This window comes from Phanerochaete carnosa (assembly GCF_000300595.1).
Source record: "Phanerochaete carnosa HHB-10118-sp unplaced genomic scaffold PHACAscaffold_1, whole genome shotgun sequence".
Classification (NCBI taxonomy): Eukaryota; Fungi; Basidiomycota; class Agaricomycetes; order Polyporales; family Phanerochaetaceae; genus Phanerochaete; species Phanerochaete carnosa.
The window spans coordinates 3315925-3341596 of record NW_006767628.1 but is presented as its reverse complement, the minus strand read 5'-3'; the positions used below and the strand labels follow the sequence as shown (position 1 = coordinate 3341596).

Genomic DNA, 25672 nt, shown 5'->3' with positions numbered 1-25672 from the left:
TCAGCCGTCCTCCTGACGGTAGGGTACGGAGAATATTTCTTGCAGCATCGAGCCGTGCACTAGCATTCTTCAATGCGAATGGCAACGATGAGAGCTCGGGCGGACGAAGAATGGTGGAAGTCCATAAACAAACAGGCCGAACGCGTTTCTGTTTGTCGCCCGAATTTCGTCACTTTACCGCCAACCCTCGTGTGCTCGACTCTGGATATCTGTACTCACGCGCTGTACAGCCATAGCAGCATATACATCTGGTCTGATTGTCGTTATTGACTATGAGCAACCTACGACGGCGGACACCAGCAGCGAAGGTGGGTCATGAAGCCGCCTGTGTCGTACGTTCGGGCTAACATGCCATGCACGCCGGTCAGTTTTACCAAGAGGACATCGTCCAGCTCATAGATGAACCGCGCTCATATGGAGTAGTCTTGGTGTGTGTTCTACCCCTACACTCTTCCTCGTAACTCTTATGCTTGGTCATTGAATTTAGAGATGTTGGCACGATGCCGAAGACCTCCCTACCACCCCCGAGCAGATAGCTGCCGACCCGCTCATGCGACCACTTAAGCACGGGGAAGTTGGTGTCTCGTTCTTTGCTCGAGGACTTGACCTGCCACAACGAGAAATCCTCCCAGAGTCGAAGCTCATGCTCTTAGATCGCATGTACCAGCCGGGCGATCTCCTCAAGCGCAGTGTAGACGATGTACGCTCGGGTATTGTTACAAGGTGAGCGTTCGATCCTGTAGACATCTGGCAAATTATATGCTGAACATCGTCATAGTATCGAAGTCAAGGCTCGTTTAGAGCATGCCATTTCTGGGGAGGAAATCTCGGGATGGAAGAGCAAAGACGATGTTGACTGCTATATAGATGTGGACATGGGAGACTATGTCGTCTATGACGATTGGGTTGGTCAAGTACGTTCATTTCTCTCTCTCTTTCTCGTCGGTGCCGTCGACTTACAATCGCTACGCCCAGGTCGTCGAGGTATGCACTCTACCCTATCTGAATTCGTACGTTCAGATTAACACGGCAGGAAGATGTTCGACGAAGCTATCGTCGAGATGAGCTCTGGGACCCTTGTACGACTGCCAGAATTGAGCGCGCGACTTGCGGTAGGCGAAAAGGGACCGGTGCGTCTTGTGAGACGTATTAGCACATACAGAAGCTCATTCTATCATAGAATATCCTACCCCCACCGATGTCTGGAATGCAAACTCTGATGAGTTTCTTCTTGGGCAACGTGCGGCCCAGTGCTCAAGATACTGTCATCGAAGTCAAGCGGACCGTTCTTGCCGTTGCTTGGCTGGCAATAAACCAATCAGTGCGCGGGCTCTATTTGTTCATCCCGAGGGATTGAGCTTCGCTAACATTGGCTAGCTTGACCCAATGGAAGCTGCACAGCGACCTCGTCCCCAACGCTTCTGGCACGGGCCGAATCTGAACAAATTGACGCTCATCCGAAGGCGAGCTGAGCAGACCATGCGTGTAGGAGATCGTGTCGTGCTCAAGAATACAGAAGGTCCAGTCTCTACTCATGGACGTGAAGGTGAAGGGCCAGGTATCCTTACCGTCAGAACGTTGGTGGTCAGAGAGACTCGCACAACTGTCAACGTGCTCTGGCAGGACGGCACAAGGGAGACTCTGGACGCCAAGGATACGATCCCTTACCTCAACCCGGACGAATACGACTGCTGGTATGTATGAGTTGTACACTTTTTAGCTTAGGAACGCTCATTGCGTTCATTTAGGCCTGGAGATCACGTCATATGGAAGGGCGAAGATCAGACACGCTCGGCAGTCGTCCAGTCGGTTAACGCTTTCGACCGCACCGCATACATCCGATATTCAGACGACGGCAGCGTGGAGCTTGCTTCAGTGCTCGAACTTGATCCTCATGGCTCTAGCGACTGGTCTTCCGTTTCGCCTGTCGAAGGCCTCGGACTCCACCGTGGCGAGTTCATTTTCATTCACAAGGAAGGCACGACAAATGGCGCACAATCCCCTATGGTTCCGCGTATCGGCGAAATGGAAGACTGGGTGCGCGAGTCACCCGTCACGCAGCTGGCCGAGAACGGGCAGCTGGGTGGATGGCGACGAACCATGGCGGAGATCGGCAATGACATTGCGCAACGACGTGGAAAGGACCCAGCTGTGGAAGAAGGGAAGCTGAAGAGACCGCAGCAGAATGATACCTCGCTAAATTGGTTCGGCGAGGTGGTTGACGTACGTGCTTTGGTGAAGGCTTTTACTCTCGCAAGTACTGAAGTAGTCTCAGCTACGGCTAGATGGCACTGTCGATGTCATGCTTCCGGGTTCCATAGCTGGTAATCTGCCACTGGGACGCTTGACTCGCCTGTATGACGGCCTCGAGCAGCTTGAAGATATGTGGGACGATGACCTATCCGATAGTGGAGACAGCTACGGGAGCCACGACGAACCCGAGCAGGTCTGGGCATTGAACGAGAGGGGCGAATGGGAAGTGAATGCCGACGACGGCGATGACTGGTCGACGGATGAAGGCGACGCCATGGAGGTCGATGCCGAGGGCTGGCTATCCACTGATCCTACAGCAATGCAGTTGACAGAGGATGTACCCGTGGCAGAGATTGAGGTTTCTCCAGGAGAGACGGCTACACCTGAACCGTCTGCAGACCGACCTGTACCAGAAAACGTACCAAAAGACGCTTCCCCTGTTCAGAACGGGGATAAGTCTGTGGTGTCGGCGAACGAGGAGGACAGGGAGAAGTATTGGAAGCGGTTTGAGATTCTGCCCTCAGTGCCGATCGACCATGCCTTCTATACGTCAGCCCCTGCCCAGCCCTCGCGAAACTTTCTGGCACGTCTTTCAAAGGAGTATCGAGTGCTTTCTAGTAGTTTGCCTGGTACGTAGCTCCTCTCAAGTGGACGTTCTCTGGCTCATAATTGTTCTTGCAGGCTCCGTGATCGTGCGGACATATGAGGATCGCAACGACCTCCTTCGGTGTCTCATCATAGGCCCGGAGAACACTCCATACGAGGATGCGCCGTTTGTCACCGACTGGATGTTGGACTCGAACTTCCCTCAAAGTCCACCTATAGCACATTTCCACAGCTGGACTAATGGCAATGGACGAGGTATGTTTACTCTTTGTTTGATGTCTTGTGAGTGAACTCATCCGGTTCTTCGCCGTAGTAAACCCGTGAGTCATACTCAGTACCTAGAATCATCCGACGCTAAATGTGCTGTGCAGAAACCTCTACGAGGAAGGCAAGGTCTGTCTGTCCATTCTCGGAACGTGGGCCGGCGACAAGAATGAGATGTGGAGCGCGGCACGCTCCTCGTTACTGCAGGCGTTCGTGTCGATCCAAGGCCTCGTGCTCGTCAAAGAGCCGTGGTTTTGCGAGCCTGCTTACGAGAAGCTGAGAGGCACCGAGGAAGGCATCGTCAATAGGTAAGCGTACAATCCGGAATCGCAGGACCTGTCTGCTGAGGACCGGGCCGCAGCCGACTGTACAGCGAGAAGGCCTATGTCCTCTCACGAGGCTTTGTGCGCCGCGCGCTGGAGCTACCGCCAGGCAGCCTCGAGACTGAGCTCAAGTGGCTGTACTTCACGAACGGCCGGCTGAAGAAGCTCCTCGATGACGCGCGGGCCCTCATCACGAAAAGCAAGGCGCAGGCGGAAGACAGCGAGGCAGACAAGGAGCTGGCCGTGCCCAGGTTGACGGGAGGGGGAATCATCACTCTAGAACGGATATTGGGAAAACTCCAAACTACCTACGACGCGAGCTGCACATGACCTCTCATGACCGTCACGCAAGAACTCTCTCGGGGTGAGGCAAGGACACCGCCGCTGGCCCCATCTCAGTCTCTTCCTTCGGTGTATATGTAGCATACTTAGTCACTCGAGTTAATGGTGTTCAAAACATGTAGCAATGAATCAATTCAACTCCTGGACCTCATTCCTGGTCTTGTGCACAGCGTACAACTTAATGCACATTTAGACACGAGTGGCGGGGCACAGTGAGAGGGGTATCATGACGAAGATGAATTTGAACTCGGTCATGCAAGTGATTGGCGGCGGCGCTATGTGGCGAAGGCCTGACATCCTCACGGTTGTGGGGTGCGACGTAGACTACACGAGAGTAAAATGGGAAACGTGAAGTCCGAGCGGTGAAGGAGGGGAAATAATGATAAGACGGGGACGGAGAAGCGAGGCTAGGTGAGACAGAGACTACAGCGACAGGTTTAAAGAACAAGGAATGCGACAGATCTCCCAGTTGCCGCACGAACGGAGTTTCTTGGAAATGAAGGAACAACGGCTTCCGGAGCGCATCGAGCCGCCACTGGCGTGGTAAGTGTAGCAATACAAGGGCGAAGTCGAAGGCGCCGAAAGACGGCAATTCGCTGAAGGTAAGTGTCTGACGCCACTGAGCGTGAAGTGAAGAGTGACGGGCCTCGCATGTGGGTGGTACAGATGTGGATGTTACAAACAGAGCGGAAAGACAGTCGCGCTTCACGATCTAACACTGACCGAGGAATGAATTCTTGGGGAACGGCTGTCCATAGTCGTTGCGCCAAGTCGTGAGGTTGGGGTTTGTATAGGCCTCGATGTAGGTGTTGATGTAGGCTTCCGTCGGGAAACCTTTCGGGTCGCAGCCGTAGTTGATGTTGTCAGGGTCCTGATACACCCTGATGTAGTCGATCTTCATGGTGGTAGGGAACGTCAGATGTTCAAGGTCGACCGGACCGAAGTTCGTGGACATGCCCAGGTTGGCGATGATATACATAGGCTCCTGAGGGACGGGACGCGATCCGATCTCAACGCGAGTATCCGCAGCCATTCCAGCTTGCTCGAGCGTCCAAGCAACCTGGTCGTTCGCAATCCAGCTGATGTACTGAAGAAAGCGTCAACATCGCGGACGTGACTAAGACGTGTCCCAACTTACTCCGCCATCGAAGCCAGGCTGATACTGAAAGCCATACACAGCGAACTGATTCCCGGTCAGCTCATAGGCCTCCTGGTCTGCAAAAAGATGAGTCGTAGTCACAGAAGCGGCCCGCGGCGATGACTTACTGCTTTCGGTCACACCAGAAGTAGCTTGCTGGTAGGCACCTCCAATATAGGTATTGAGCTGCGTGATGTTAGGCTCTGGGATAATGAGGTTACTTGAGGTGTTGAACCACTCGTATCCCGCATTGAATGGCTGAAACGAAAGCGTAAGTAAACACTACGTTGAAAACAAGTGTCCACATACACCCCACTGCGCAGACTGAGAAACTTGACCCGAACCGTCGGTGATCTATAGCGCAATTCAGCTATAGGAAATATCTATGAAATCAGTAGGTTACGTACTTGCGCCTCAAATATATCAATCTCAGGCGCGGACCTTCCAACGTAGGTCCCATCGGAGTGAACCGGCCCTGGATGGGATTCGCCAGTACACGTACACCGCGACAATCTCTGACCGGGCAGGAACGAAAGAACACCGTCCTCGGAGGGATCACCACCAGTAGTAGCTGCAACAGGAAGTCCGTTCATAGTTTGGTTGGCAACGGTACCGATATCGCAGGAGTCGTAAGTGTAAGGCCACTCATGGTAAAATCGTACATCAGTATGGATGTGGCAAGAGGTAAGTGCGAAGACTCACCATGCCTTCGAGACTAGCACCATAACCTGCCCTTCCCAGGTTACCCATCGTCCAGACAGCTGGCCAGAGTCCGACGATATTGTTGATGCCAGGAAGCACAGCACTAACTTCGATCAGCCCGCCGGTGAAACAGAATTTATTCCAGCTCGACATCATGCCTCCCTGGTAGTTCAGGCCGTGCGTCTGTTTCTGGGACAAAGTGATTTGCAAGCTACCGTTCGCAGTTGTGATCGCGGCCGGGTCGTACCACTCGAGATTGTTGGTTTCCCAGTAGTGGAGGTCCACAGCTTCCCAGTAAGGGTCGTCGCCGGGGTAGAAGGTCCGACCGTCAGTGTTGAATTCGTCAGAGAAAATGAGTTGCCAGCTCTTCCCAGACTTGTAGTCTTGCTTGGTATACGCGTCGCTAGGTGTCTCCAAGTCAACCAAACCCCAGTTCCCAGGCATACTAGCAATCTGTGAGAAAGGTGAACAGAAATGCCCGACAGATGAGCAAAGATATTCACCTGTCCGGACGCATTTATCCCACCAAGGTTAAATCCCCCAAGTGTAGACTGTGTTTGTTTTGTAAAGTGGCTGATGATCGGGTATCCGGCACTACGATGGCAAGTGGGGTTAGTTTGCGACCTTGCAGTAGAACGAGGAACGTACAAAAGCGCAAGCAGCCCAACAAGTAAGACGACCAGACATCCTAGATTAGCAAGAGCACGGTACGTGAAGAAGTCGCCGCCGCGGTCGCTCTTGCGGTCGCGTCGAGGGTCAGGATTGTGTATGAAGTCGTCCGGCTCTGGATGCTCTATGGATAAGTTTGCACCCCATTCATTGGGATTTGGAGACAGTGAAAACTATTGACGGATGTGAAAAAACCCGAGAGACAAGTCGCTGGGAGAACGCACCTTGTCAGAGATGGACTGCGGTATCGGCGCAGATCTTCCAGTGTACCGAGTATCGTCCTAAGGTTAAGGTCGTAACCAGTCAGTGCGAGCCGCCCTATGATGCAATGCGTACTGACAAAAGACGCTTCGCTAACTGTAGCAGACCTCGGTGACTGAGCAAACGTGGCCTGAGGAGCTGGACTCCGAGACTGGGGAATTAAGAGGCTGGTGGTTGAAGATGCAGTGCTTCGAGCATACGGCTTGGGCTTGAGGGAAGCCATAACGGTCCTGCGTTGGTGCGTGCAGACTGAATGAGCGTGAAGTGAATGAAGGTGAGTATGCTTCTGGGATCAGGGCAAAGCTGGAGAGGACAGGCGTGAAGAGGATAGGACGAGGGGGTGGAAGAGAAGGTAACAAGGCGAGGAGCGCCCGTGAGACAAAACAATCGAACACCTCCACCCTTCTCTCCACAGCAACGGCGGCAATCTTCGGTGTGCAGAGTGCAGGTCAAATTATTTCGTTACACTTGACAACATCGAGCTCGACGCGATCTGTCCCATGTGATACACCGCCTGTCAAGGCCACCCGCCAGCCAGTCACTCGTCTGCATCCCCCACCCGCTGCCCCTCCAAACCAGCACCTTCCAGCAGATTCAGGATCCCACCTCGACTGCCTGCATGGCCTCCCTTGAGCTCCTTTACGGCTCTATCCACCCTAGCAAGGCCCGTTTTCTCTCCGCCTTCGCCGCCGACTTCCAAGCCACGCTCCGCAGCCATCTCGTCAATCTTCCTGAGCCGTGTGAGCACAGCGTCATTTGCCCGAATAAGGGCCTCCCGCTCGAGATATCCACACGGGCCTGTGAGAGCCTGGAGACGGTGTGGGCCGATGGGATCCGCATCCAGAATAGGCGGTCGCGACGCCGCGCTTGTTCCCAAGGCAGCGCCACCCGCCTCCGAAACAGTCGGGAGATTATCTCCCGGTGTGTCGATGACATTCAGAAGCTGAGTCTTCTCCATCGTGTAGATGGCCCGTGACGCGGCTGGCGGGTGGGAGATGAGTGTATGTGTCGTCTTTGAAGGTGTTGACGTCGAGCTGCCGCCAACGCTCGGCCCAGCTACGGTACCCGGATAAGTGTACGTGTTTTTGTCGAGCCAGCGGTCCAAAGCAGCGGCAGCATCCTTCGCTTTTCGTGCTTTGTCGCGCCTGGAGGGCCGACCCTTCTTTTTAACTGCGGAGCCTGTAGGAGCTTCTGTGCCGTCCTCGACGAAGCGCTCCCGCGGGATGTCGCTGGGATTCTGGGCCCGTAGCGAAGAGCTAGGGAGAATATGAAATGCTTGCGCTGTAAGTAGGGTCTCCAGTAGATGTGTGGCGTACGGCTGAAGCGGAAGAAGCTGAGGTGTAGATAAGTTGCTCGGTAACTCTAGGAGTGTCTTGTAAACGTCTCCACATTGTCTCTGATGTCAGTGAAGCCGATGTTCCAGAAATTCACGTGAGACATACCAAGAGGAAGCGGGATATGCTTCAAGGTGTACAGTGACGGTGCAGAAGTGGATGGCTGCATCATGAAGAATGTGTACATTCCAAAGAGTGCTATCGTTTGCGCCAGTGGGTTTACACTTTCAACAAAATATTCTGGATATTCCTCAGCAGCAGGTTTCAGAGAGCATATAACATCCAACACACCTGAGAAACATCGGAGTACAATCCTGATGAAGGTCTCTCTAGCTCTGCCGTCCAGCACCTTGAAGTGGAACCAGGTCCATCCAGAGTCTTTCCAAATCGCTTTGAAGAAAGCAAAAGGCTGAGAGACTGCGCTCGGAGACCCGACAGGCTGAGCTTGGCGTGGTAGCAGTGCATCTACTGCAGGAGCCATTTCAACGCCTTCTGCTGCTTGCTGGTCATCTTGCTGAGCGGGCTGCAGGAAAGCCTGTGCAAATATTTGAACGAGCTGGGCAATGTCTTCTCGTACGGGATCGACGAAGAGCGACGACGTAAAGTACGAGGGCTGGAGTAAAATCTCTCCTCGCGCCACGGAGGGAGCAGGCGAGGTGGACATGGTGTTGGAGGCGGGGGCGGCCAGCGCAGGCCCGGTGATGCGCAGGCCACGTGGGTGCCACAAGGGCTTTGGCCCATGGCTTGGCGGCCTCGTCTTCCCGACGCATCCCGTCATCGACATCCCCAGGCACCTCCTAGGCCTCATGGGCTTGTTTGAACTACTCGCTTAGCTGGTCTCTCTCCTCCCAACGACCCCACCCGACCTCTCCCGTCCCCCCCTTACCGTCCTCGCCGCCTCGCCGCCCGATGTCGAAACTACTCCGCAGGCCGACCCGCCAAACGTGCTTCTTCTGCAACTCAGATGTGTTGCCGAAAGATCCTCGTTCCTTTCTCTGTCCTCAGTGTGGCTGCTGGAATCGCTATGACGCCAACGGAGAGATACTGTCAGACGACCCCGCCATGCACGACGAGAGCCTGAACAAGCGTTCATTCGCTAAACGAGGTTCGATACACTACGCCACCTTGCGGAAAGCAGCTGCTAACCGGTTCGTGCTCTCTGCCTGTCCAGCTTCACCCCGAAAGGACAGGCTTCCGATGTCGTACGGAACCCCAGTGTTTTGCCACACTTGCCAGACGAACCAGATGCTCATATCCAATCTCCTTTCCAACTACCTTCCCTCTCCGGACGTAGGTTCCTTCAGTGTCGAGCCATGGATTCGTTTATTTTGATCCGCCGCAGGACCCAGAACACTCCAGGTTGTCCGAACAACTTCCTACCTACCGCGCCTCCCTCGAAGAACGCTATCCACCAATCTGCCCTGACTGCCTACCTGCCGTTGAAGAAGAAATCAGACGACGAGATCAAATGGCACGTACCAATGCTCTCGGCGTGCTTCTAAAGAACAGCAAAGGGAAGGAGCGGCAAAGGCAGAGCATAGGGAGTCGAGCACAGCTGCAAAGACCGGCGTTGGAGAAAGATTTATTCCTATGGAAGATAAGAGGTGTCTTATGGTTCACGACGCTGGTCGTTGTACTATCATGTTACACATGTGGCGAGTAACCTTTCACTGCAGACTCGAGTAAAGCTCATTCGCGGTTCACAGTACTCGCCGACTACGCTCCCTTACGATTCCCCCCTCTGTTACGGGCCACAGCACCTCTTCTTACCTTTCTGTCCATTATTTGGACAGCGTGGGACCCGCGGTATGCTACATTCAAACGATCGCAACTGCAAGGTCGGGAGATCCGCTTGAGAAGGAAACGCGAATACAACGTATGTCTTCGATGCACTCAGACTGCACTCCTCCTAACTCGGTACCACAGATCCTGCAAAGCTTAGCATGGGCTTCGCGCGTGATCACATCTCTGCTTTCTTGGGTACCGACATTCAAGCCTGCCTGGATTGCGCTCTATCACGCACAAACTACAATCCCGTTATTGTCACTATCTATACGGAGGTCTCAGTGGTATTTCGCTGTGTTACTCGCTCTGGAGCTAGGTGTGAGTGGAGTCTCAAGCATGCGAACAGCTCAAAGGCTAACTTTGCCCAAAGATCTTGCTGCGTTCAGCGATGATCCTTCGCTTCGACCGTCCCCCTTCGGTCCGCCTCATGCAACAGTTCTCCTACCGGCCATCGCTTCCACCCTCCGATCTCTCTTCAACATCGACCTCTCGACAGCCAACACCGATATTTGACGCTGCCCCAGACTTGTTTTCGACTCTCTCGCTGTCGAACAACCCGATCCTCGCGAATTCCGGGCGCCCGCAGAGTCCTGTCTTCGGCGTGCCATCGTTCGCGCAGATGAACGGCCACGCCGGCAGCAGCAGCAGCAGCCATGCGAATGGCCATGTGTCGCTGGGGCAGGACGCCATGGACGAAGATTACGCCGTGTATGACGTTGATGAGCATATGAACGATGACGACGAGGAGAAGGAACGAGACCCTGACGCCATGGACTGGTCACCGATACGCCCGGAGCGCAGAAGTGTCCACCGCTCGAGCAAGAGGTCGAACGGCATCAGAAACGACGATATATTCTTGAGGCCACAGCGCTTTTTCCCGCGGGAAGAGCCGACCGGCCTCGAGAGCCTGTTCGAGACGACTATCAAACTGTCGGACGATGACATTTCGAAGCTAGAGGAGCAGAAGAGAAACGGCTGGCTGGAGTGGGCGAAGGGCAGATTAAGCAAATGATTTTTTTAGCAATTGTACGCCTGGCTGTCGGGAATTCATCACAGTATCGCGGGGGCTTATACCAAGCGACGATGCCATCAACAGAGAACGCGCGTGATCTAGCTAGTGATGTTAAGTCTATCGTCTAATGGCGAGTCTGTCCGAGCGAATTGAGCATCGCGTACTCGGAACAGTCACAAGAATACTCCGTACCTTTTCTGCTTCAAAAGCTCTCATGAGGCCCTCATATACGTAGAAGGCACAGGCATTGGATGGGAATGCTCGCAATAAGCACGGCGCCAGTCCCGCGAAGAACCCTCGGAGACCAGCTACCGAGTAGATATGCCGAATAGTGCCCTTGAAGGTTGGCCTCAGCTCCGTATGTGGTACTGCCATCATACGACTGAAGACGATCTCAGCCTCTAAACACAAGGTAGGTAGTCGAGGACAACATACTTCTTGATGTTGTCCGCAGGGATCGCCATGAACCAGAACGCAAACGAGGACAGCCCACCGGACAGGAAGTTGGCTGTGCCCGTGCTCATCTGGAAGCGAGTCCCGTCGAGCTTGGTAAAACTTCGCATGAGTGCCTGAAGATTCGTTCATGTTAATCACAGACCCTGCCGTCATCATAAGAGAACTAACCTCGAAGGAGAGGAACATCCACAGGAAGTTGGCTCGGAAAGTCATGCTGCCTGTGAACCCTGTCCAAAGGCCCAGGACACCTTGGCTCCTGATGACTTGTCGAGCACAGTCAATGGGGCCCTTGTACTGGCGGTCTGCCACAGATCGCTGCATCTGCATCTGCAGCTTTACTGCAAGGCTTGTTAATATTACAGTATACGACGTGTCGTCTATCATGTGAGTAGACAACCACTTACTTTTCAGGTGTTCCATAGGTGTTGCCAGGACAGAACTGTCAGTGTCACGGAATACTGTGAGCTGTCGAATGGTAAGCGAGGGCTCAATGCCTCACTCACCTCGTCAAACCAGCGCCGAACCCGGCGATACCATGACCGGCGAGGGTCAGCCGTTGAGCATCAGACCCGGGGACATGTTCAGTAAGTTTATGACGGATGAGAAAGAGACGATAGTTGTGCAGAGAGCCAAGCAGGACGGAGTCAATGGCTGCCCATCCCACCGCGGGAGGTGTGGCACCTTTATACAGAGCAAAAACAGACTGTGTTGGAAAGCGTTAGCACGTCATCAAATGGAACATACGTATTGACCATTGACCTCGTTGCGGACTATCCGGACCAGGCAGTCGATAGCACCGCGATACGTGCCAGGTGGCGAACACTGCAGACGCGTTTTGACCGTGTCAAATCTATCTCAGGAAGTTAGTCTTACCTATAACAACAAATGTATGTTAGCAGTGACACTTGGGTCCGGAGGGTCTTGCACTTACGAAGACAGAGGAAGACAGTAGCTCATACGGACCCATGTCCGACCGCGACCTTAGGAATTATTTTAGATGAAGAATCATGTTCAAAACAGACAGAGGCTATCATCTTACCTTGGTAAGACCTAAGAAAGGGAAATATGCCGTGTACGAGTTCAGCCACTGCTACTAGTACAAATGTGAACTTTGCTAGCGCAGGACTGACCGCTTCCGACCCCGGCAACTGCTCCTACCAAACGTACGTGCCCGTTATCGCTGGGATCCGCCATCTCTGCCACTTGCACAAGCGGAGAGCCTCGACGCAGATAGGTCTACGAGATTGGTGTGTCCGCGTCGCGTTTGAGTCTTTGCTCGCCGGCTTGCTCGCTCGCCATGGCTGTTGGGCGCGTCGAGTGCCCACGTGGCGCTAGGCGAGGCGAATGCCGGCGCCTCGCATTGGGCGCTTTCCCATTCCGCCGCATTCGATCGTGCACTGCACGTAGACACCGTCACACTACCCAACTTGCTTCTGTCTTTCATCCTCTACTGTACCCGAACTAAATCTGAATAATTGGCATGCCTGACGAGCCGGGAACAGCACCTTTAGGCAGCAACCCAAACGTGGACAATCGCGCAGAGGACGCACCGCAATGTCGGATATGCCTGGACGGAGAGGACCCCGAGCTCGGAAGGCTTATTCGTCCGTGTCTTTGCAAGGGTTCCGTCAGCGTAAGCTACAACATTCCTCTGTTCTAATACACGGTGGTTATTGAAACCCATTAGTATGTGCATGTCAAGTGCCTCCACCGTTGGCGGAACTCTTCGACCTCCCGAAGTGCCTTCTACCGTTGTCCGCAGTGCGGATATCACTATCGCTTTGCTCGGACGCAAGTCATGGGCATGGCTAGCAATCCTAGTACGTCTAAGGCTGGTGCATGCTCTCCTTTGGCTCACGTCTACGCAGTCGTCGTCGGGGCACTCTCTTGCATCGCCTTCACCCTTCTGCTGTTCCTATCATCCTTCGTCACGACGTACCTGATCTCGGGGACAGGCGAAGACTCTTACTTTGTGGTATATCCCTGGGAGACCTTTCGTGAGGTTGTGCGCACCGCCGTCTGCGTTCTGACAGACGTGTCATGCGACGGCGGTGCCCGTACGCTACGCCACAAGACTAGAGGGGGGAAGCTCCAGTACCCTACACCAAAGGGTCCACCTACCCTGCTGGGGAAGTTCGTCAAACGACTGTTACTGGGCCTACCCACTGTTGGGGCAGGCTCCTTGCTCAACATGCTATGGTCATTGCCATTCCCCATCACACATTGGCTCAGAGTCAGGCTTCGACGGTCAGGCCGGAATTCGTCTGACATCATGACTCTCATCCTCCTTACTGCCGTTGTCATAGGCGCAGCTCGGTAAGCCATCACTCACCTTGTCCTATGAAACTTGACCAACCCCAGGCAAGCGCGCTATGGAAAGTATACCACCTCACTGAGAGGACGGTGAAACGACTCTTGCTTCGCGCGGAAGATGCCATTCTGGAGGTTTCATAACCTCGCAGCGTACCCACAGTATTTATATTGGACACTAGTCTTGGAATTTGTCTTGAACAGTCCGTCGATATCAATATGCATGGGACAAGCAGTACCAGAAGGGACACTAAGTACAGCGGGATTATATAGCGTCTAGGAACTACCAGTTGCGACGGATCTGCCTCTTGACGGCTTCGTACAGAGTCTTTGTTTCTGTCCGCCCAGGCTGGAGCTCGCTGACATACTGGTCGACCGCCTGGTCTATCCTGTACACGGGAAACTCGCCACGCGAGGCAGCTGAGCCTGGCCGCTTGACGTCTTCAAGCCAGTCGGTGAGCAACACCGCAATGTCAGACGAAACGGCCTGCACATTGGTCTGGTCGTTGAATGGTGGTATCTGGCAGCAGGAATTGGTCTTATGGCTATCGAAGCACAGATATTACGCACCTGTGACTCGTACATCTCGTGGAAGATGTCCCACACCTCGTGATATGGCATACCACATTGCACAAATATTCGTGGCGCCCAACCGTGGGGAAGCAGACCCTTGTGAGTTAATGCGAAGCGAACCAACAACGACGCGATGTGGCGCGTGGGGAATGCACTGTCCGAGGGGTAAAACCGCTGGCCCAAAGGAATGACCTTGGATATGATCTGGTCCGCAGCAATCTTCGGGTCGGCGTTGTCCGCAGCTGAACTGAATATCAGGGACCCTTCAACGTCCAAATAGAAAATAAATCATAACGTACCCTCTTCGACGATGCGATTCCAGATGGGCTTGACTATTGCCTCATCGCGGTGACCCGATACGTGGAAGATGAGCAGCTTCATCACAGGGAGGTCGAAGGGCTCAGCAAACAACTGATACAGCTGCACAACGAATGAATACGAAACTCTTGAGCACGGGTACCATAAACGTACTTCGGTAACGCTGAACAGCCGTTTGCTGAGCAGCTGCACCTTGGCTGCGTCCTCTCCGTTGACCTGTGGCAGAAGCGTGTGATAGATCTCCAGCTGCACTTGAACGACTTCGAGCTTCTCTTCGAGGTCAGTCAAAAAGGCTATGGCGGCCTCGTGTGCCCCCATGGAAGAGATGGGGTGTGATTTGGCATTGCCAACAGCCAGCGTGAGGTACTCTAGGCGCTCTTCGAGAGAAAGATTGAACCTGATAGCCAACAGTGAGCAAGCTCGACACGAGAAACATAACAGCGCTCACGTACTCCGTCGATTCAGCCAAGGCACCAAGTACTTCAGCAGCCCGCAATGGCTGGCCGTCCTTGACATAGAACTGCCAAAGCAACTGGTACTTCTGCACCGTGATCGGCTCCCTCCTGAGATGCGCCTCAAGGTACACCGGTCTCATCTCGAGCAGCTCATCAGCGAGGCCGCGTTGAATAAGCCAGTCATAGAGTGTTGAGTGGAGCATCTCATCTTCGCTGGCGAACGCCAACGCATATGAATAAGTTCGGACAGTATCGAGATCGTCGGAAGGCGTCTTCTTTGCCAGCTCCTCGAACTGCTCTAATGAATCAAGCACGAGCTCATAGCAGTGATGCCGGCGCTGCCAGTGCTCTGCACGAGGATCATTCGGTAGGCAGCCTGAAGCCCAGTATTCTGCTCCTTGGCCGTCGTCGAACACTTGTGCGCAGTAGAGGGGCAGCTCTACGGCGCCCTTGGCGTATCGGAGGTGCTGGTAGTCGCCAACGATTTCTCGCAGCTTCTCAGTGTCCAATATCCGCGCGCCCTTAACGAACAACCTGCAGAAAGAAAACAGTCGGCTCGTGAAAGAAACGACGTTAGGAATCACGGGCTTACCTCAAGGACTCCGAAAGCCATTTCTGCTGCTCTGCCGGGTTGCGAGTTTCAACAGCCTTCCGGACGTTCTCCTTAGCCTTGTAAAGCAGAACGTCGTCTGTACTGCAGAACGAGCCGCAGCGCTGCTGCAAGACCTCGCTGATGGTGTCCACCTATTGTACCGTTATAATACGAGGCTCGGGACCTCGAATAGATACTCACACTTATTTGCTGGCCAATCTGCTGATTGATGACGACATTGACCAAGGCCCGCGAGACAGTAATGCCATCTTGTGAGGTGATCAGTTGCTCGTATGACACAGAAGTCACAAGCTTCTGGACGGACTGTTCACACCTATGAAGGGAGTTCGTCAGCATAAGATGGTGGAGGGTACAAGATGAAAACGCACTGAGAAACCAAGTCGCCGAGTCTGTGATCAGAGAGCAATAGGATGAACGAAACAGCTTCGATTGTCCGACCCAGCAGGCTCAGCAATTGGCTTACGGAACTTTGCTCAGCCTATTCCAAGTGTTAACCCACATGTAGGCAGGAAGAAGGTTTATCTTACCTTCCAAGCCTCCTGCTCACTGACAGCTGCCGCACGTGCTCCGGTGTGGTCTCCAGGTGCAGAATGGAACAAATGTGGGTTCCTGTCCAGGAAATCCTTCAACGCGTACAGGTTCTTCTGCACGGTGATAAGCACCTCATCTGAGATATTGGATTCCACCGAACCATTGGCTCTGAGCAAAATCAGCAAAGGATCATGTGAACTAACGACGACGTCGCTTACCCTGTCTTTGTGACTTTCGCTGTCCATATTGGGCGCACAAGACGAGCAAAATAGAGAGCAAGGCCTTCCCGGCGCCCGCTAAATGTCGCGGTCCCTGACGTCGCAGCATCGCCTGTGGGTGGGATAAGCGGCGTCGAGATGATGAAATGTGTGTAGCACACCTGTCCCGTATGTTGTCCTTTCCGCCCACATTGGCCGCTCTCCGAAGTCGTAGAAAGCTTGCTTGGCCACAGTTGCAAGTTCCGCGCTGACGGTAGTCACCGTACCCAAGGCAGACTGGTCGCCAAGATCGAGGAATGTGTTACCGCTAGCGATAGCAAGTAGCATGGCACAAGTCTGATCACGGCCGAAGCTATCTCTGAATTGAATCAGAGGCTGCGCATTGCCCTCCACCTGAAATTCCTCGATTACCGCCCGCAAATAGTCGAGTGCGCGACGTTTGACAAGGAAGGTGAGTCCGCTGTTCGTCAAGATCATGAACTGGCGTGGGGGCTCGGAGAACTGCCTCGCCACCTCATTCAGCACAGAGGGCGCAGGACAGTTGGGTGGATTGTCGGTTACAGTGACTAATGACGGCCTCGGGACTGGCGCCATCGCCCAAGTTCGTCCAGGGATGGCCAGAAGAGTGGCATACTCTGTCAACAGCGGACGAGGTGGTCCAGCGGCCGCGCCATAAGCCACTGCCTGCGGCTGTGGGGGAGTCTGGGGACCATTGACCTGTCCGAAAGAGCCTACTTTTGTCAGGTCAGGTGACAGACAAAGGATGAAGTCAGTGCCGTCTGTGTCCCCCGGCTGAGCAGCAACTAAAAGACCAGCATCGTAGCACGAGTTATCCAGATCCTTGATGATGAACGGACGAGGATTATGTTCAGTTTGCCCTGGGTGGGCACCATAGCCGGGAAGAGTAGGTGGAAACAGCTGCGCCAGTTCGTCAGGATGCAGGAGACTCGCTGGCGGCAACCTGACATGAACCAGTTGAAGCGGGCGCTGTCCGCCTGTGGATGAACTGGCCGTATAGTTATAGCTGTAGTATCCCGACGTCCCTGGAGCGAAGTACAGGCGCAAGCCATTACTCGTCAGCGCGATCAGATGAAGATCGTTTTGTGATGTGCCTGGTTCGATGACGTGCAAGGCAGAAAGTGAGAATGTTTGGGGTGTGATAGCAGGCGACCCCGGAGCTTTATCTTGAGCAGCCTTGCAGAGGTTGGAGAGTGTTTGTATATGGCTGACGGCCTTTTCGCCGGCCATTCTGTATACCGAGATGCAGCTATTGGAGGTCAGCGTATAGAAACAGTTCCTAGAGGGGTCGGAAGCAATGGACACAATCCGGTCTGCTACAATTTAGCGGGAATCCAAGAATCAAAAGCAATGACAACCTCACCTTCTGCTTTGGCTGCACCAAGGATCGGTAAGAAGCTCTGCACGCCACCCACTGAATGGTTGACGAGCTGCACTCGCTTGCCAAACCAGCCCTCCTTCTCTTGATAATGCAGCTCGTACAGATTTCCGTCTTGCAAACCGCACATGAGGATGCGGCCGTCGGAAGTACCAACCACAGATGTCATCTCGACCTCTGTCTGCACAGTCATTTCGGTGGCGTAGAGCTTGATATCACGGTGACCAGAGTGACCAGAGGCAGCAGAGATGGCCGAGACGCCCAGCAGCAAGACCGACACTGGGGTACAAATCACCAAGAGAGACGTGATTTCGTCGATGAAGACCCCAGCCTTCGGCTTCACAAGCGCGACGTGGGTGATGACGTCTGGTTGATCGGTGAAGGAGCTCAGCTCGTCTCTAATGAGCAGCATTGAAGTTACTCGCGTCAGGAAACACTACACAGGGTACGCACCCTCCCATATAATCCCATAGAAATAAGTTATGGTCGATGCTTATCCAGACTCTGTCAATCTCCGGTATGAGTCCCATATGCGTCGTTACGCTGGCAGCTGTGCAGTTATTAGACGAGGCAGAGGTAGATAACTGTGTGCTTACTATTATAGTACTGGAACAAGCTCTCGGGAATGCCTATGAGCCTCCGCTTTTGAAACGGTACGCGGTGGTCATCTGGAAAGACATTATAGGTCGCGGAGGATGGCGCGCCAGCTGTCAAGGCTTTAACTAATTATAAAGCTTGAATAGTGTAAATAGCGAACGTATTGTCAACATATCCCCCAACGCTGGAATTGCCTGTGCATCCTTGACCAGCTGTTCGTGTATAACGCGCCCAGCACCCTGCAAGGCGGGTAAGTCGACCGTAGGGACGGGTTTTATGGCATGTTGAAGTTGAGTATTTCTTGCCGTTGATGTTTTCCAGACCGCGTTGGTCCCCGACGGAAGGGCTGAGGACGAAGGGACCATGGCCATCTCGCGCGAGCAGCGAATGTTGGAGAGAAACGCGTTTTTCGGCGCCTATACACACGCGGACGTGTTGTGTATTAAGCGCCCAAATCGTTCTTGTGTGCTCAGTCTCACCAGTTCGTGTTGCAACCACATCTCTGCTTGTCAACTCTCCTCGCCTCATACGTACACTTCAGCCTACTAGTCTACACCATATCTTAATTTTACTGCACCAACTCCAGTCTACGCCACCTCGGACAGATGTCCACGTCTAAATGCCCTCGCTTTTCAGCAGTTCAGCAAGCTATCTTGGCCGAGATTGAGCGTCCAGACTTTAGTGCTGCCCTGCCTCCGCTCTCTGATACCTCCTGGCTCCTGATACTCAACGGATCTCGATGGCAACGCGAAGAGAATGAGCGATTGGAGTTTCTTGGTGACGCTCTCATGTACGCCACAATAGGCCGCCAGCTCTATACGAAAATCCCGCTTGGAACACCCGGCCTCTACAGTGTATGTCCCACCAATTCGTATTCTTGTCAGCCACCCTGTGTGAAGTGTGTGGTACTTTCTCTGTCTCGCAGATCCTTCGTGCAGCGCTTCACTCCAACCAGACATTCTCCCGACTTGCGGAGAAACTCGATATCTTGGCTGTCAGCGGCCGTGCTCTACAGTCGCTAACTGCCCGGACCTTTGGAGAAGGTACGATGACATCTTTCAAGTCTTGGGGTCAAGTCAAGGCTACTGCGGACCTCTTCGAGACTATCATCGGTACATATTTCAACGAGGCAGGATTCGAGGCGCTGTGCGAGTGGTCAGCCGAGCTCTACCAGAGGCTGATCGTCGCGGGAAAGAATGCCTATCTTTCACAGTGTGTGACATTGTTTAAGCGATGTCTTTGACAATGAGCTGATTGGTTTATAGCCCTCGTAGGTGCACGTATAAGTGCCTTTGCGTACGCCACGCGTAGGGCTGACGTCTCCCCGGTCATTTATCACGCCGAGAAAGCAAATCCCTCCCAAGACGTCTATTTCGGCTCGATCCTCTAGCTCTAATCCCGTCAAGCAACCTATGCTCATTGACCTAACTGCGAATGCCGACTCTGATATGGAGCTCGAATCAAATGTCGAGGATGAGCTGTCTTCGCCGCCGCTGGTCTTTGTCGACATAGGCCCTCCTCCTCCAGACTCGACATGTTCTTCCACAGAGGCTGACAAGAGAAGAACAAGGAGATCGCCGTGACGAGTATTTCCTGGAGAAGATGTGTTTGGCAGGCGATTAGAGCATCGCCGCGTTTGGTTGCTGCACTACTTCACGTGGTCTATCATATATACCCTGGGTGTTTTCTCGGCTGCACTGTTTCAAAATGTTTGCGACACTTCACACTCCGGTGATTCATAAGCGCGGTTTTTTTCTTGGGCAGAAGCGGTTAAGTAAGTCTGAGTTATTCCTCGGTTGAGGCAAATTAAGTAAAGTATTGGTGCAAAATTAGCCAAAAGCGTCAAAAACACGGCAAAATTGATGGAAAGTTAAGGTCTGCCTCCGATTTTCCTTGGGTAAAAACCGGAGAAACACAGCTCCTTGTTCAACCAGTTTTCGACCAATCTTACAAGAGAAAAACTGTGCTTGCCACCCAGTGACTCTTCGTTCAGGTCGGAATTTTGCATGCACGATGGTTGTACAGTGTACGACTTTGGGTATTGCAATAGCCCCCACTGGGCGCGCGCTAGGTTGATAGTGCAATACTAGTACTGTGGCGGAAGCCGCCGACTTCCGGAGTACCCATACTTCTCAACATAATGAACCACGAAAGATCAAACAAGTTACGAGCAGCAATCGAAACAGCAGTTTACCGTGCTATCTTTGACGATACATCGTTCACTATCGACTTACCCAAACTCACACTCGAGCTGTGGGAGCGTGTCTCCATTCGCACCCCAGACAACATGAACGAGAATGAACGCCTCGAGTTCTTGGGTGATTCGCTCATGGACGCGAGCATCGCCATAGCCTTGTACAAGATCGTACCGGAAGGCACGCCGCACAAATACACGGTGAGTCCAATTACCCGCTCCACAGATGGTGAGCGCTGGACAATGCAACAAGGTCATTCTCAGTGTATTGCACGCAAACCGCACCTTCTGCCACCTAGCCCGAAAGATGAAGATAGACTATGGAGGTGCAGACACGAAGAACATCGGCGATGTCTTTGAGACGATCGTCGGTGCATATTATACAGAAAAGGGCTTTGAAGCGGTTCACGCGTGGGCTATCCGGATTTATGAACCTCTCGTCCGAGAGGCCAGCATTGCGTTTGACGAGTGGTAGGTTCTTTTCCAGCTTACTGTTGTGCGTCAATTCCAGTGCTGAGATCTGATCGTAGCCAGAGAAAGCTCGACAGAAACTGTGCAGAAGATTTACCCGCACCTCTTGGCAAGGGAAAGGCCAGAGCCCGAGGACAGTCATCTGCTGCGCAGCACAAACGAACCACCTCGCGATCTTCAGCTCGCGAGCGGTCTCTCGCTGAGGGGCCTGCTGCATCAGACTCTCGACCCGTCGCCCAGTCCGTCGGAGAGAGAACTACTGCCGAGACTTTGAACCACGCTCAGACGTCTTCTACAGGGCACGATACACCATCAGGTTGGCACGATAATGACGAGACCGGACAGCATGCTTTCTCCCCCTATCTACCGCCTGACGGCAGTGATGACGAGCCGCTGCCCGACTTCTGGGAGAAAGTCCCTCTTCCAGATGGCAAAGTTCTATTTGTCGATCATCGGACGCATATAACCACATGGAAAGATCCTCGTCGCGTCCAGACACCATCGCCTCCCCCGCTTAGAGAAGTGCCTGCAGCTTGGAGAGCGCGTCCGACGGCTGGATCAGACCTAGACGACGAAGGAAGCAGGACTGGTCCACTTGGTTCGGATGTTGTCGCCTTTCCTGACCTTGTGCGGGAAGGTTATACGGCAGGCTTTATACCTCCAGAAAATCTGTCTTCCGATGCCTTGCCTGAGTTCTGGGAGTTACGGCAAGGCTTGGATGGGAAGACATATTACATAGACCACATCGATGCTACATTCATCCCAGCAAGTAGTTAAATGAGTCGTTGGCCATTAAACCATGATACATATCTGCAATCTCTCCTGTAGTTTGTGCTCTTACTCCGCACTAGTATGACCGATAATCAACTGCATGATGTCTGCATCCCGGATTCCCAGAAACAGGAAGTTTCCGATCATGTGATCCGCACGTGGTAGTTCATGTTGCCCACGCGGCGCGACGCGCGCGAACTTCGTTCATTCCCAGCTTCCGATCTTCCCCAAGCCCACACCTACGCGATCTCAGGAAAACCCACCAAATGCCCGCTGTAAAGCAAGCACCCACTCGCCAGGCTATTACCCTCAAAGGTTCGACAAATCTCGTTACGGAATTTTTCAAGTACGCGGCCAACACGTCAGTAAGCCTATTCATCTTCCATGAGCACACTCTTAGCTGTACTTGTTCTGCATAGAATTCTCTTTCAGCGCGGAGTCTATCCTGCGGATGACTTTCATATGGTCAAGAAATATGGGCAAACGGTTCTCGTAACACAAGACCTAGCCCTCGAGAACTATCTGGACAAGTATGTGATCGCCTCGTCTTGGTGGCAATCGGCGCGACTCATCCTTTTTTCAGGATCTTGACTCAAGTAAACAGTAAGCCGCTCCCTCCTCCGCACTATGTTTTGACTAGCAATGCTCATCAGCGGCGTGAACTAGAGTGGCTCCTCACGGGATCGATCACCCAGCTCGTTCTTGCAATTATCTCTAAGGATTCTCGGTTGACACTGGAACGGTGGGTATTCGACGTCAATATCATGGATCAGGACCAACCATCGGGCCCACCAAAACCGTGAGTTGTTCTATTATCTTGGGAATATTTTCGGAATTAAAGTCCTCCCGTAGGGCACCCATCAAACCGGATTCTGAGATCCAGGCAGAGATCAGAAACATTCTCAAACAAATTGTCTCTACAGTGACTTTCTTGCCTGTCATCGACGAGCCGACGGTTTTCAATATTCTCGCCTACACTTCCGAGTCCGCCGACGTTCCTGCGGATGAGTGGGTAGATACCGACCCCTTGGCAATCGAGGCGAGTAAGAGCCAGCAAGTGAAATTGCGGAGCTTTAGCACCGATGTGCATCGAATCGAGGCGATGGTTGCCTACCGGTATGAGGGCTAAACAACGGGTGGGAAATGATTCGAGGATTTGTTCCTTGACGTTGAGCAGATTTCGCTATCTGTCTGTCAGCTACGTCCTTTCTGTGGGCTTTGGCAACGCATCTTCCGATTGTAGTACGGTATGATTGTTCGTCTCGTCTGGTGGAGAGGATTCCATCGCCAAGTATAGGCGTCTACTCCTTCGCAACAGCAAATGCTGATGTGCACTGCTCCGAAGTGACAGCAGATTACAAGTGTAGTAGAAAAAGATGAATAAATCCCTCACAGTGAGAGGCCTCATTGTCATGACAGCGGAGGAAATGATGATCGGCCGCGTGGTGGCTGTTCGAGGTTTCCGACGCCGGTGGTCTATTTCTTTATCTACAACCACTGCCTGAGCGGGCTGTTGTCCCTCTCTCCCCTCTCTCCCCTCTCTTGTTTCTCTTTCAGCTGAAGCTCGTCTTCCACTCTTTTGTCTGGCCGGCCCCGGACGTCTTTCTTTACTAGTTAGAGAGTCGACACACTCCAGTACAGGTTACTTGGCCAAAACAACAGACCTTGACGACCATGGGCGAGAACTGGTTCCACCGCGAGTTCCTCAACCCCCGACGGCTTGTCTTCAACCTCTTTTTCTATGGCGTTCAGCTCTTCTTGTTCGCATATGGGTGGTACAGCCAGGTGCGTTCACCATCCCCATGCGTGGTGACCGCCTGTTTATCTTGATGACTGCCAGGAAACGAACAAGAAGCTAGCTGCTTTGAACGGCCTCAAGTGGTCCGTGTGGACCTCTCGCGGTGCTGGTCTCGTACTCGCCTTCGATGGTGGGATGATTCTGGTGCCAATGTTGCGTAACATTATCCGTGTCGTTCGTCCCAGGCTCGCCTGGCTCTTCCCTGCGGACGAGAACATCTGGTTTCACAGACAAGTCGCGTATTCGATGGCATTCTGGGCTATGGTTCATACCACTGCGCACTACGTGAACTTCTTCAACGTGGAACGCACCCGTATGTCATGTCCGCTCCTCGCTCGTCTCTGCGTCTGACGCGTCCCTGCAGAGGTTCGTGCGGAGAGGGCCCTTGATATTCATTACACGCAAGCCGGCGGCATTACTGGCCATTTTATGCTGCTTATAATGGTCCTCATGTACACAACTGCCCACCATAAGGTCCGCAACCAATGCTTCGAGGCCTTCTGGTACACCCACCACCTCGCATTCTTCTTCATGATTGGCCTCTACACGCACGCCACTGGATGCTTCGTCCGCGACTCCACTAACCCTGACTATATCAAGACCTTCCCGTTCTACAGCACGGAACACTGTCTTGGCTATGAAAGCTGGAGATTCACTATCTGGCCTGGCATCATCTATTTCGGCGAGCGTATCTGGCGTGAGATCCGTGCGCGACGTGCTACTCGCCTGTCGAAGGTTCTGGTCCACCCCAGCGGTGCCATGGAGTTGCGTATCGTCAAGCCTACTTTCAAATACGTTGCCGGTCAATGGCTCTTCATCCAGGTCCCCGATGTCTCTGGTTGGCAATGGCATCCGGTAAGTTGCCATGACTCCATCAGTTACCATGCGCTCAGCCCCAAAATACATCAGTTCACCATCACCTCTGCTCCGGAAGATCCGTACGTATCCGTGCATATCCGTCAAGTCGGCGATTGGACCCAGGCTCTCGGAGAGCGTGTTGGTGCTAGCCCATCCGTTGTGGCCGCGATGACCCAGGATGCTATGAAGGGTAAAGAGAAGGACGACTCACTGTATGGCACACGTGGCAACTTCGTCGAGCTTGACCCCGCTCGCACAACCCGTCCTCTGCCTGTTGTTCGCATTGATGGTCCCTACGGTGCCCCAGCTGAGGATGTTTTCAACGTCGAGGTTGCCGTTCTCGTCGGTGCTGGTATCGGTATGAATGTTTTACTTGGTAGCTCGCTGACAACCTTCATAACTGATGCCAAACTAACAGGTGTTACTCCATTTGCATCTATCCTGAAGCATATCTGGTACCGTCAGCGCAAGGGTAACGTGGGCTCGCTCAGGCGTGTTGAGTTCTTTTGGGTTTGCCGTGATGCTCCGTCCTTTGGTTGGTTCCAGAGCTTGCTTCAGGAAGTTGAGGCTGCTCAAGCGGATCGTTAGTTACTTATCTCTCTCACTACTTGTCTAAACTGACTTCATAACAGCCAACTTCCTGCGCATCAACATCTATCTCACCCAGAAGATCAATGAAGACATGCTGTGGAACATTGCTGTGAACGATGCGGGAGCTGAGTACGATCCACTCACTCTACTTCGGTCGCGTACTATGTTCGGCCGCCCCGACTGGAAGTCTATCTACGGCCGCATGCGTGACGCCATTGAAACCGGCCAGTACCTGCCAGGTACTAACGCTCAACTCAAGACCAGAGTCGGGGTGAGATCTTCCTTCAAAAACTCTCTGAATGAATGATGTTGACTCAGGTTTCGTCTCGCAAGACATACTTTTGTGGCCCAAGCGTCCTCGCCAAGGCTGTTAAGGAAGCTTGTGATGCCACAACCACGTCTAACATCAACTTCGCGTTCGCAAAGGTGTGTAATCTCTCTTTCTCACGTTTCAGCTATTCATGGTTTTCCAGGAGCACTTCTGAGCATCAACTCGAACATCCCCGGAGGAAGACGGTTGTCAGAGCGTGACCAGGTCGCTTTATCTATCGCATCTCCAATGCTTTAGGTGTATTACTATGTGTGGTGTTGTTGGGCTTGGCTGAGTACGCTGTTGAATTTGAACTTTGATCCACGCTGAGAAATGAGCGTGAGCAGTCATATGTTATGTTGGGCGTAGCACGCGCGACCATGGTCGGGCCTGAATAAAGTTGTCGTGCATTGATCAGCTTGCACACGCTCTTCTCGCGACGTTCGGGCTCGCCGTACTCGGACCGTCACTGGGCGCGCTACGGGTCTCAGGGCGGTCATTATTGTATTTCTTCCCAGTGGCC

The 25672-nt window shown here is 53.2% G+C and overlaps 11 protein-coding genes across 11 annotated transcripts; 7 read left to right on the top strand and 4 right to left on the bottom strand.

Moving 5' to 3' along the window:
* The first annotated feature begins 237 nt into the window (after nt 1-237).
* PHACADRAFT_247524 (uncharacterized protein) lies at nt 238-3910 on the top strand. The gene is made up of 14 exons (XM_007390506.1): nt 238-308; nt 369-428; nt 488-723; nt 779-914; nt 939-945; nt 1036-1130; nt 1181-1321; nt 1378-1694; nt 1749-2223; nt 2276-2882; nt 2935-3114; nt 3173-3179; nt 3231-3431; nt 3485-3910. Exons 8-14 carry the CDS (start codon nt 1387-1389, stop codon nt 3774-3776), a joined length of 2070 nt encoding a protein of 689 aa, XP_007390568.1. The 5' UTR covers nt 238-308; nt 369-428; nt 488-723; nt 779-914; nt 939-945; nt 1036-1130; nt 1181-1321; nt 1378-1386; the 3' UTR covers nt 3777-3910.
* Nucleotides 3911-4010: 100 nt separating this feature from the next.
* PHACADRAFT_247521 (glycoside hydrolase family 16 protein) lies at nt 4011-6865 on the bottom strand. The gene is made up of 10 exons (XM_007390505.1): nt 6638-6865; nt 6522-6578; nt 6277-6470; nt 6132-6222; nt 5629-6081; nt 5334-5570; nt 5236-5280; nt 5055-5184; nt 4927-5003; nt 4011-4875 (listed from the first exon to the last, which is right to left on the bottom strand). Exons 1-10 carry the CDS (start codon nt 6779-6781, stop codon nt 4501-4503), a joined length of 1803 nt encoding a protein of 600 aa, XP_007390567.1. The 5' UTR covers nt 6782-6865; the 3' UTR covers nt 4011-4500.
* A 231-nt stretch (nt 6866-7096) lies between these two features.
* On the bottom strand, nt 7097-8670 carry PHACADRAFT_83686 (uncharacterized protein; the record flags this gene model as incomplete). Its single annotated transcript, XM_007390504.1, has 6 exons — nt 7097-7336; nt 7460-7604; nt 7638-7941; nt 8001-8132; nt 8184-8301; nt 8380-8670. 6 exons carry the CDS (start codon nt 8668-8670, stop codon nt 7097-7099), a joined length of 1230 nt encoding a protein of 409 aa, XP_007390566.1.
* A 284-nt stretch (nt 8671-8954) lies between these two features.
* On the top strand, nt 8955-9394 carry PHACADRAFT_190271 (uncharacterized protein; the record flags this gene model as incomplete). The annotated part of the gene is made up of 3 exons (XM_007390503.1): nt 8955-8997; nt 9064-9182; nt 9242-9394. 3 exons carry the CDS (start codon nt 8955-8957, stop codon nt 9392-9394), a joined length of 315 nt encoding a protein of 104 aa, XP_007390565.1.
* Nucleotides 9395-9807: 413 nt separating this feature from the next.
* On the bottom strand, nt 9808-12102 carry PHACADRAFT_204284 (uncharacterized protein; the record flags this gene model as incomplete). The annotated part of the gene is made up of 8 exons (XM_007390502.1): nt 9808-10825; nt 10882-11071; nt 11125-11258; nt 11314-11483; nt 11550-11584; nt 11649-11848; nt 11890-11995; nt 12077-12102. 8 exons carry the CDS (start codon nt 12100-12102, stop codon nt 10814-10816), a joined length of 873 nt encoding a protein of 290 aa, XP_007390564.1. The 3' UTR covers nt 9808-10813.
* A 523-nt stretch (nt 12103-12625) lies between these two features.
* PHACADRAFT_85016 (uncharacterized protein) lies at nt 12626-13599 on the top strand (the record flags this gene model as incomplete). Its single annotated transcript, XM_007390501.1, has 4 exons — nt 12626-12778; nt 12908-13117; nt 13241-13461; nt 13512-13599. 4 exons carry the CDS (start codon nt 12626-12628, stop codon nt 13597-13599), a joined length of 672 nt encoding a protein of 223 aa, XP_007390563.1.
* Nucleotides 13600-13738: 139 nt separating this feature from the next.
* PHACADRAFT_24346 (uncharacterized protein) lies at nt 13739-18527 on the bottom strand (the record flags this gene model as incomplete). Its single annotated transcript, XM_007389523.1, has 15 exons — nt 13739-13975; nt 14026-14291; nt 14328-14448; nt 14500-14743; nt 14799-15335; nt 15394-15545; nt 15595-15727; nt 15783-15892; nt 15942-16113; nt 16164-16275; nt 16325-17494; nt 17545-17957; nt 18013-18109; nt 18156-18281; nt 18317-18527. The coding sequence occupies 15 exons, from the start codon at nt 18525-18527 to the stop codon at nt 13739-13741; spliced, it is 4101 nt and encodes a 1366-aa protein (XP_007389585.1).
* Nucleotides 18528-18671: 144 nt separating this feature from the next.
* PHACADRAFT_204281 (uncharacterized protein) lies at nt 18672-19801 on the top strand. The gene is made up of 3 exons (XM_007390500.1): nt 18672-19010; nt 19082-19370; nt 19422-19801. The coding sequence occupies exons 1-3, from the start codon at nt 18762-18764 to the stop codon at nt 19544-19546; spliced, it is 663 nt and encodes a 220-aa protein (XP_007390562.1). The 5' UTR covers nt 18672-18761; the 3' UTR covers nt 19547-19801.
* A 405-nt stretch (nt 19802-20206) lies between these two features.
* Nucleotides 20207-21709, top strand: PHACADRAFT_204280 (uncharacterized protein). The gene is made up of 3 exons (XM_007390499.1): nt 20207-20551; nt 20604-20821; nt 20881-21709. The coding sequence occupies exons 1-3, from the start codon at nt 20297-20299 to the stop codon at nt 21596-21598; spliced, it is 1191 nt and encodes a 396-aa protein (XP_007390561.1). The 5' UTR covers nt 20207-20296; the 3' UTR covers nt 21599-21709.
* A 127-nt stretch (nt 21710-21836) lies between these two features.
* On the top strand, nt 21837-22962 carry PHACADRAFT_247513 (uncharacterized protein). The gene is made up of 5 exons (XM_007390498.1): nt 21837-21953; nt 22012-22122; nt 22176-22195; nt 22259-22391; nt 22445-22962. Exons 1-5 carry the CDS (start codon nt 21859-21861, stop codon nt 22719-22721), a joined length of 636 nt encoding a protein of 211 aa, XP_007390560.1. The 5' UTR covers nt 21837-21858; the 3' UTR covers nt 22722-22962.
* Nucleotides 22963-23091: 129 nt separating this feature from the next.
* PHACADRAFT_247509 (uncharacterized protein) lies at nt 23092-25578 on the top strand. Its single transcript, XM_007390497.1, has 8 exons — nt 23092-23377; nt 23433-23703; nt 23755-24245; nt 24300-24606; nt 24667-24831; nt 24881-25110; nt 25173-25265; nt 25313-25578. Exons 1-8 carry the CDS (start codon nt 23267-23269, stop codon nt 25322-25324), a joined length of 1680 nt encoding a protein of 559 aa, XP_007390559.1. The 5' UTR covers nt 23092-23266; the 3' UTR covers nt 25325-25578.
* The last annotated feature ends 94 nt before the right edge of the window (nt 25579-25672 follow it).

Coding starts and splice junctions, on each gene's coding strand:
- PHACADRAFT_247524 (XM_007390506.1), top strand. CDS start 1,387: ATGGAAGCTGCACAGCGACCTCGTCCCCAACGCTTCTGGCACGGGCCG. Junction 1,695..1,748: donor CCGGACGAATACGACTGCTG/GTATGTATGAGT, acceptor GCGTTCATTTAG/GCCTGGAGATCACGTCATAT. Junction 2,883..2,934: donor GCTTTCTAGTAGTTTGCCTG/GTACGTAGCTCC, acceptor TTGTTCTTGCAG/GCTCCGTGATCGTGCGGACA.
- PHACADRAFT_247521 (XM_007390505.1), bottom strand. CDS start 6,781: ATGGCTTCCCTCAAGCCCAAGCCGTATGCTCGAAGCACTGCATCTTCA. Junction 6,471..6,521: donor CGCAGTCCATCTCTGACAAG/GTGCGTTCTCCC, acceptor ATCCGTCAATAG/TTTTCACTGTCTCCAAATCC. Junction 5,004..5,054: donor TTCTGGTGTGACCGAAAGCA/GTAAGTCATCGC, acceptor ATCTTTTTGCAG/ACCAGGAGGCCTATGAGCTG.
- PHACADRAFT_204281 (XM_007390500.1), top strand. CDS start 18,762: ATGTCCACGTCTAAATGCCCTCGCTTTTCAGCAGTTCAGCAAGCTATC. Junction 19,011..19,081: donor GAACACCCGGCCTCTACAGT/GTATGTCCCACC, acceptor TCTGTCTCGCAG/ATCCTTCGTGCAGCGCTTCA. Junction 19,371..19,421: donor GAATGCCTATCTTTCACAGT/GTGTGACATTGT, acceptor ATTGGTTTATAG/CCCTCGTAGGTGCACGTATA.
- PHACADRAFT_204280 (XM_007390499.1), top strand. CDS start 20,297: ATGAACCACGAAAGATCAAACAAGTTACGAGCAGCAATCGAAACAGCA. Junction 20,552..20,603: donor GCACGCCGCACAAATACACG/GTGAGTCCAATT, acceptor CAATGCAACAAG/GTCATTCTCAGTGTATTGCA. Junction 20,822..20,880: donor AGCATTGCGTTTGACGAGTG/GTAGGTTCTTTT, acceptor ATCTGATCGTAG/CCAGAGAAAGCTCGACAGAA.
- PHACADRAFT_247513 (XM_007390498.1), top strand. CDS start 21,859: ATGCCCGCTGTAAAGCAAGCACCCACTCGCCAGGCTATTACCCTCAAA. Junction 22,123..22,175: donor CTCGAGAACTATCTGGACAA/GTATGTGATCGC, acceptor TCCTTTTTTCAG/GATCTTGACTCAAGTAAACA. Junction 22,392..22,444: donor CCATCGGGCCCACCAAAACC/GTGAGTTGTTCT, acceptor GTCCTCCCGTAG/GGCACCCATCAAACCGGATT.
- PHACADRAFT_247509 (XM_007390497.1), top strand. CDS start 23,267: ATGGGCGAGAACTGGTTCCACCGCGAGTTCCTCAACCCCCGACGGCTT. Junction 23,378..23,432: donor CATATGGGTGGTACAGCCAG/GTGCGTTCACCA, acceptor GATGACTGCCAG/GAAACGAACAAGAAGCTAGC. Junction 23,704..23,754: donor CTTCAACGTGGAACGCACCC/GTATGTCATGTC, acceptor GCGTCCCTGCAG/AGGTTCGTGCGGAGAGGGCC.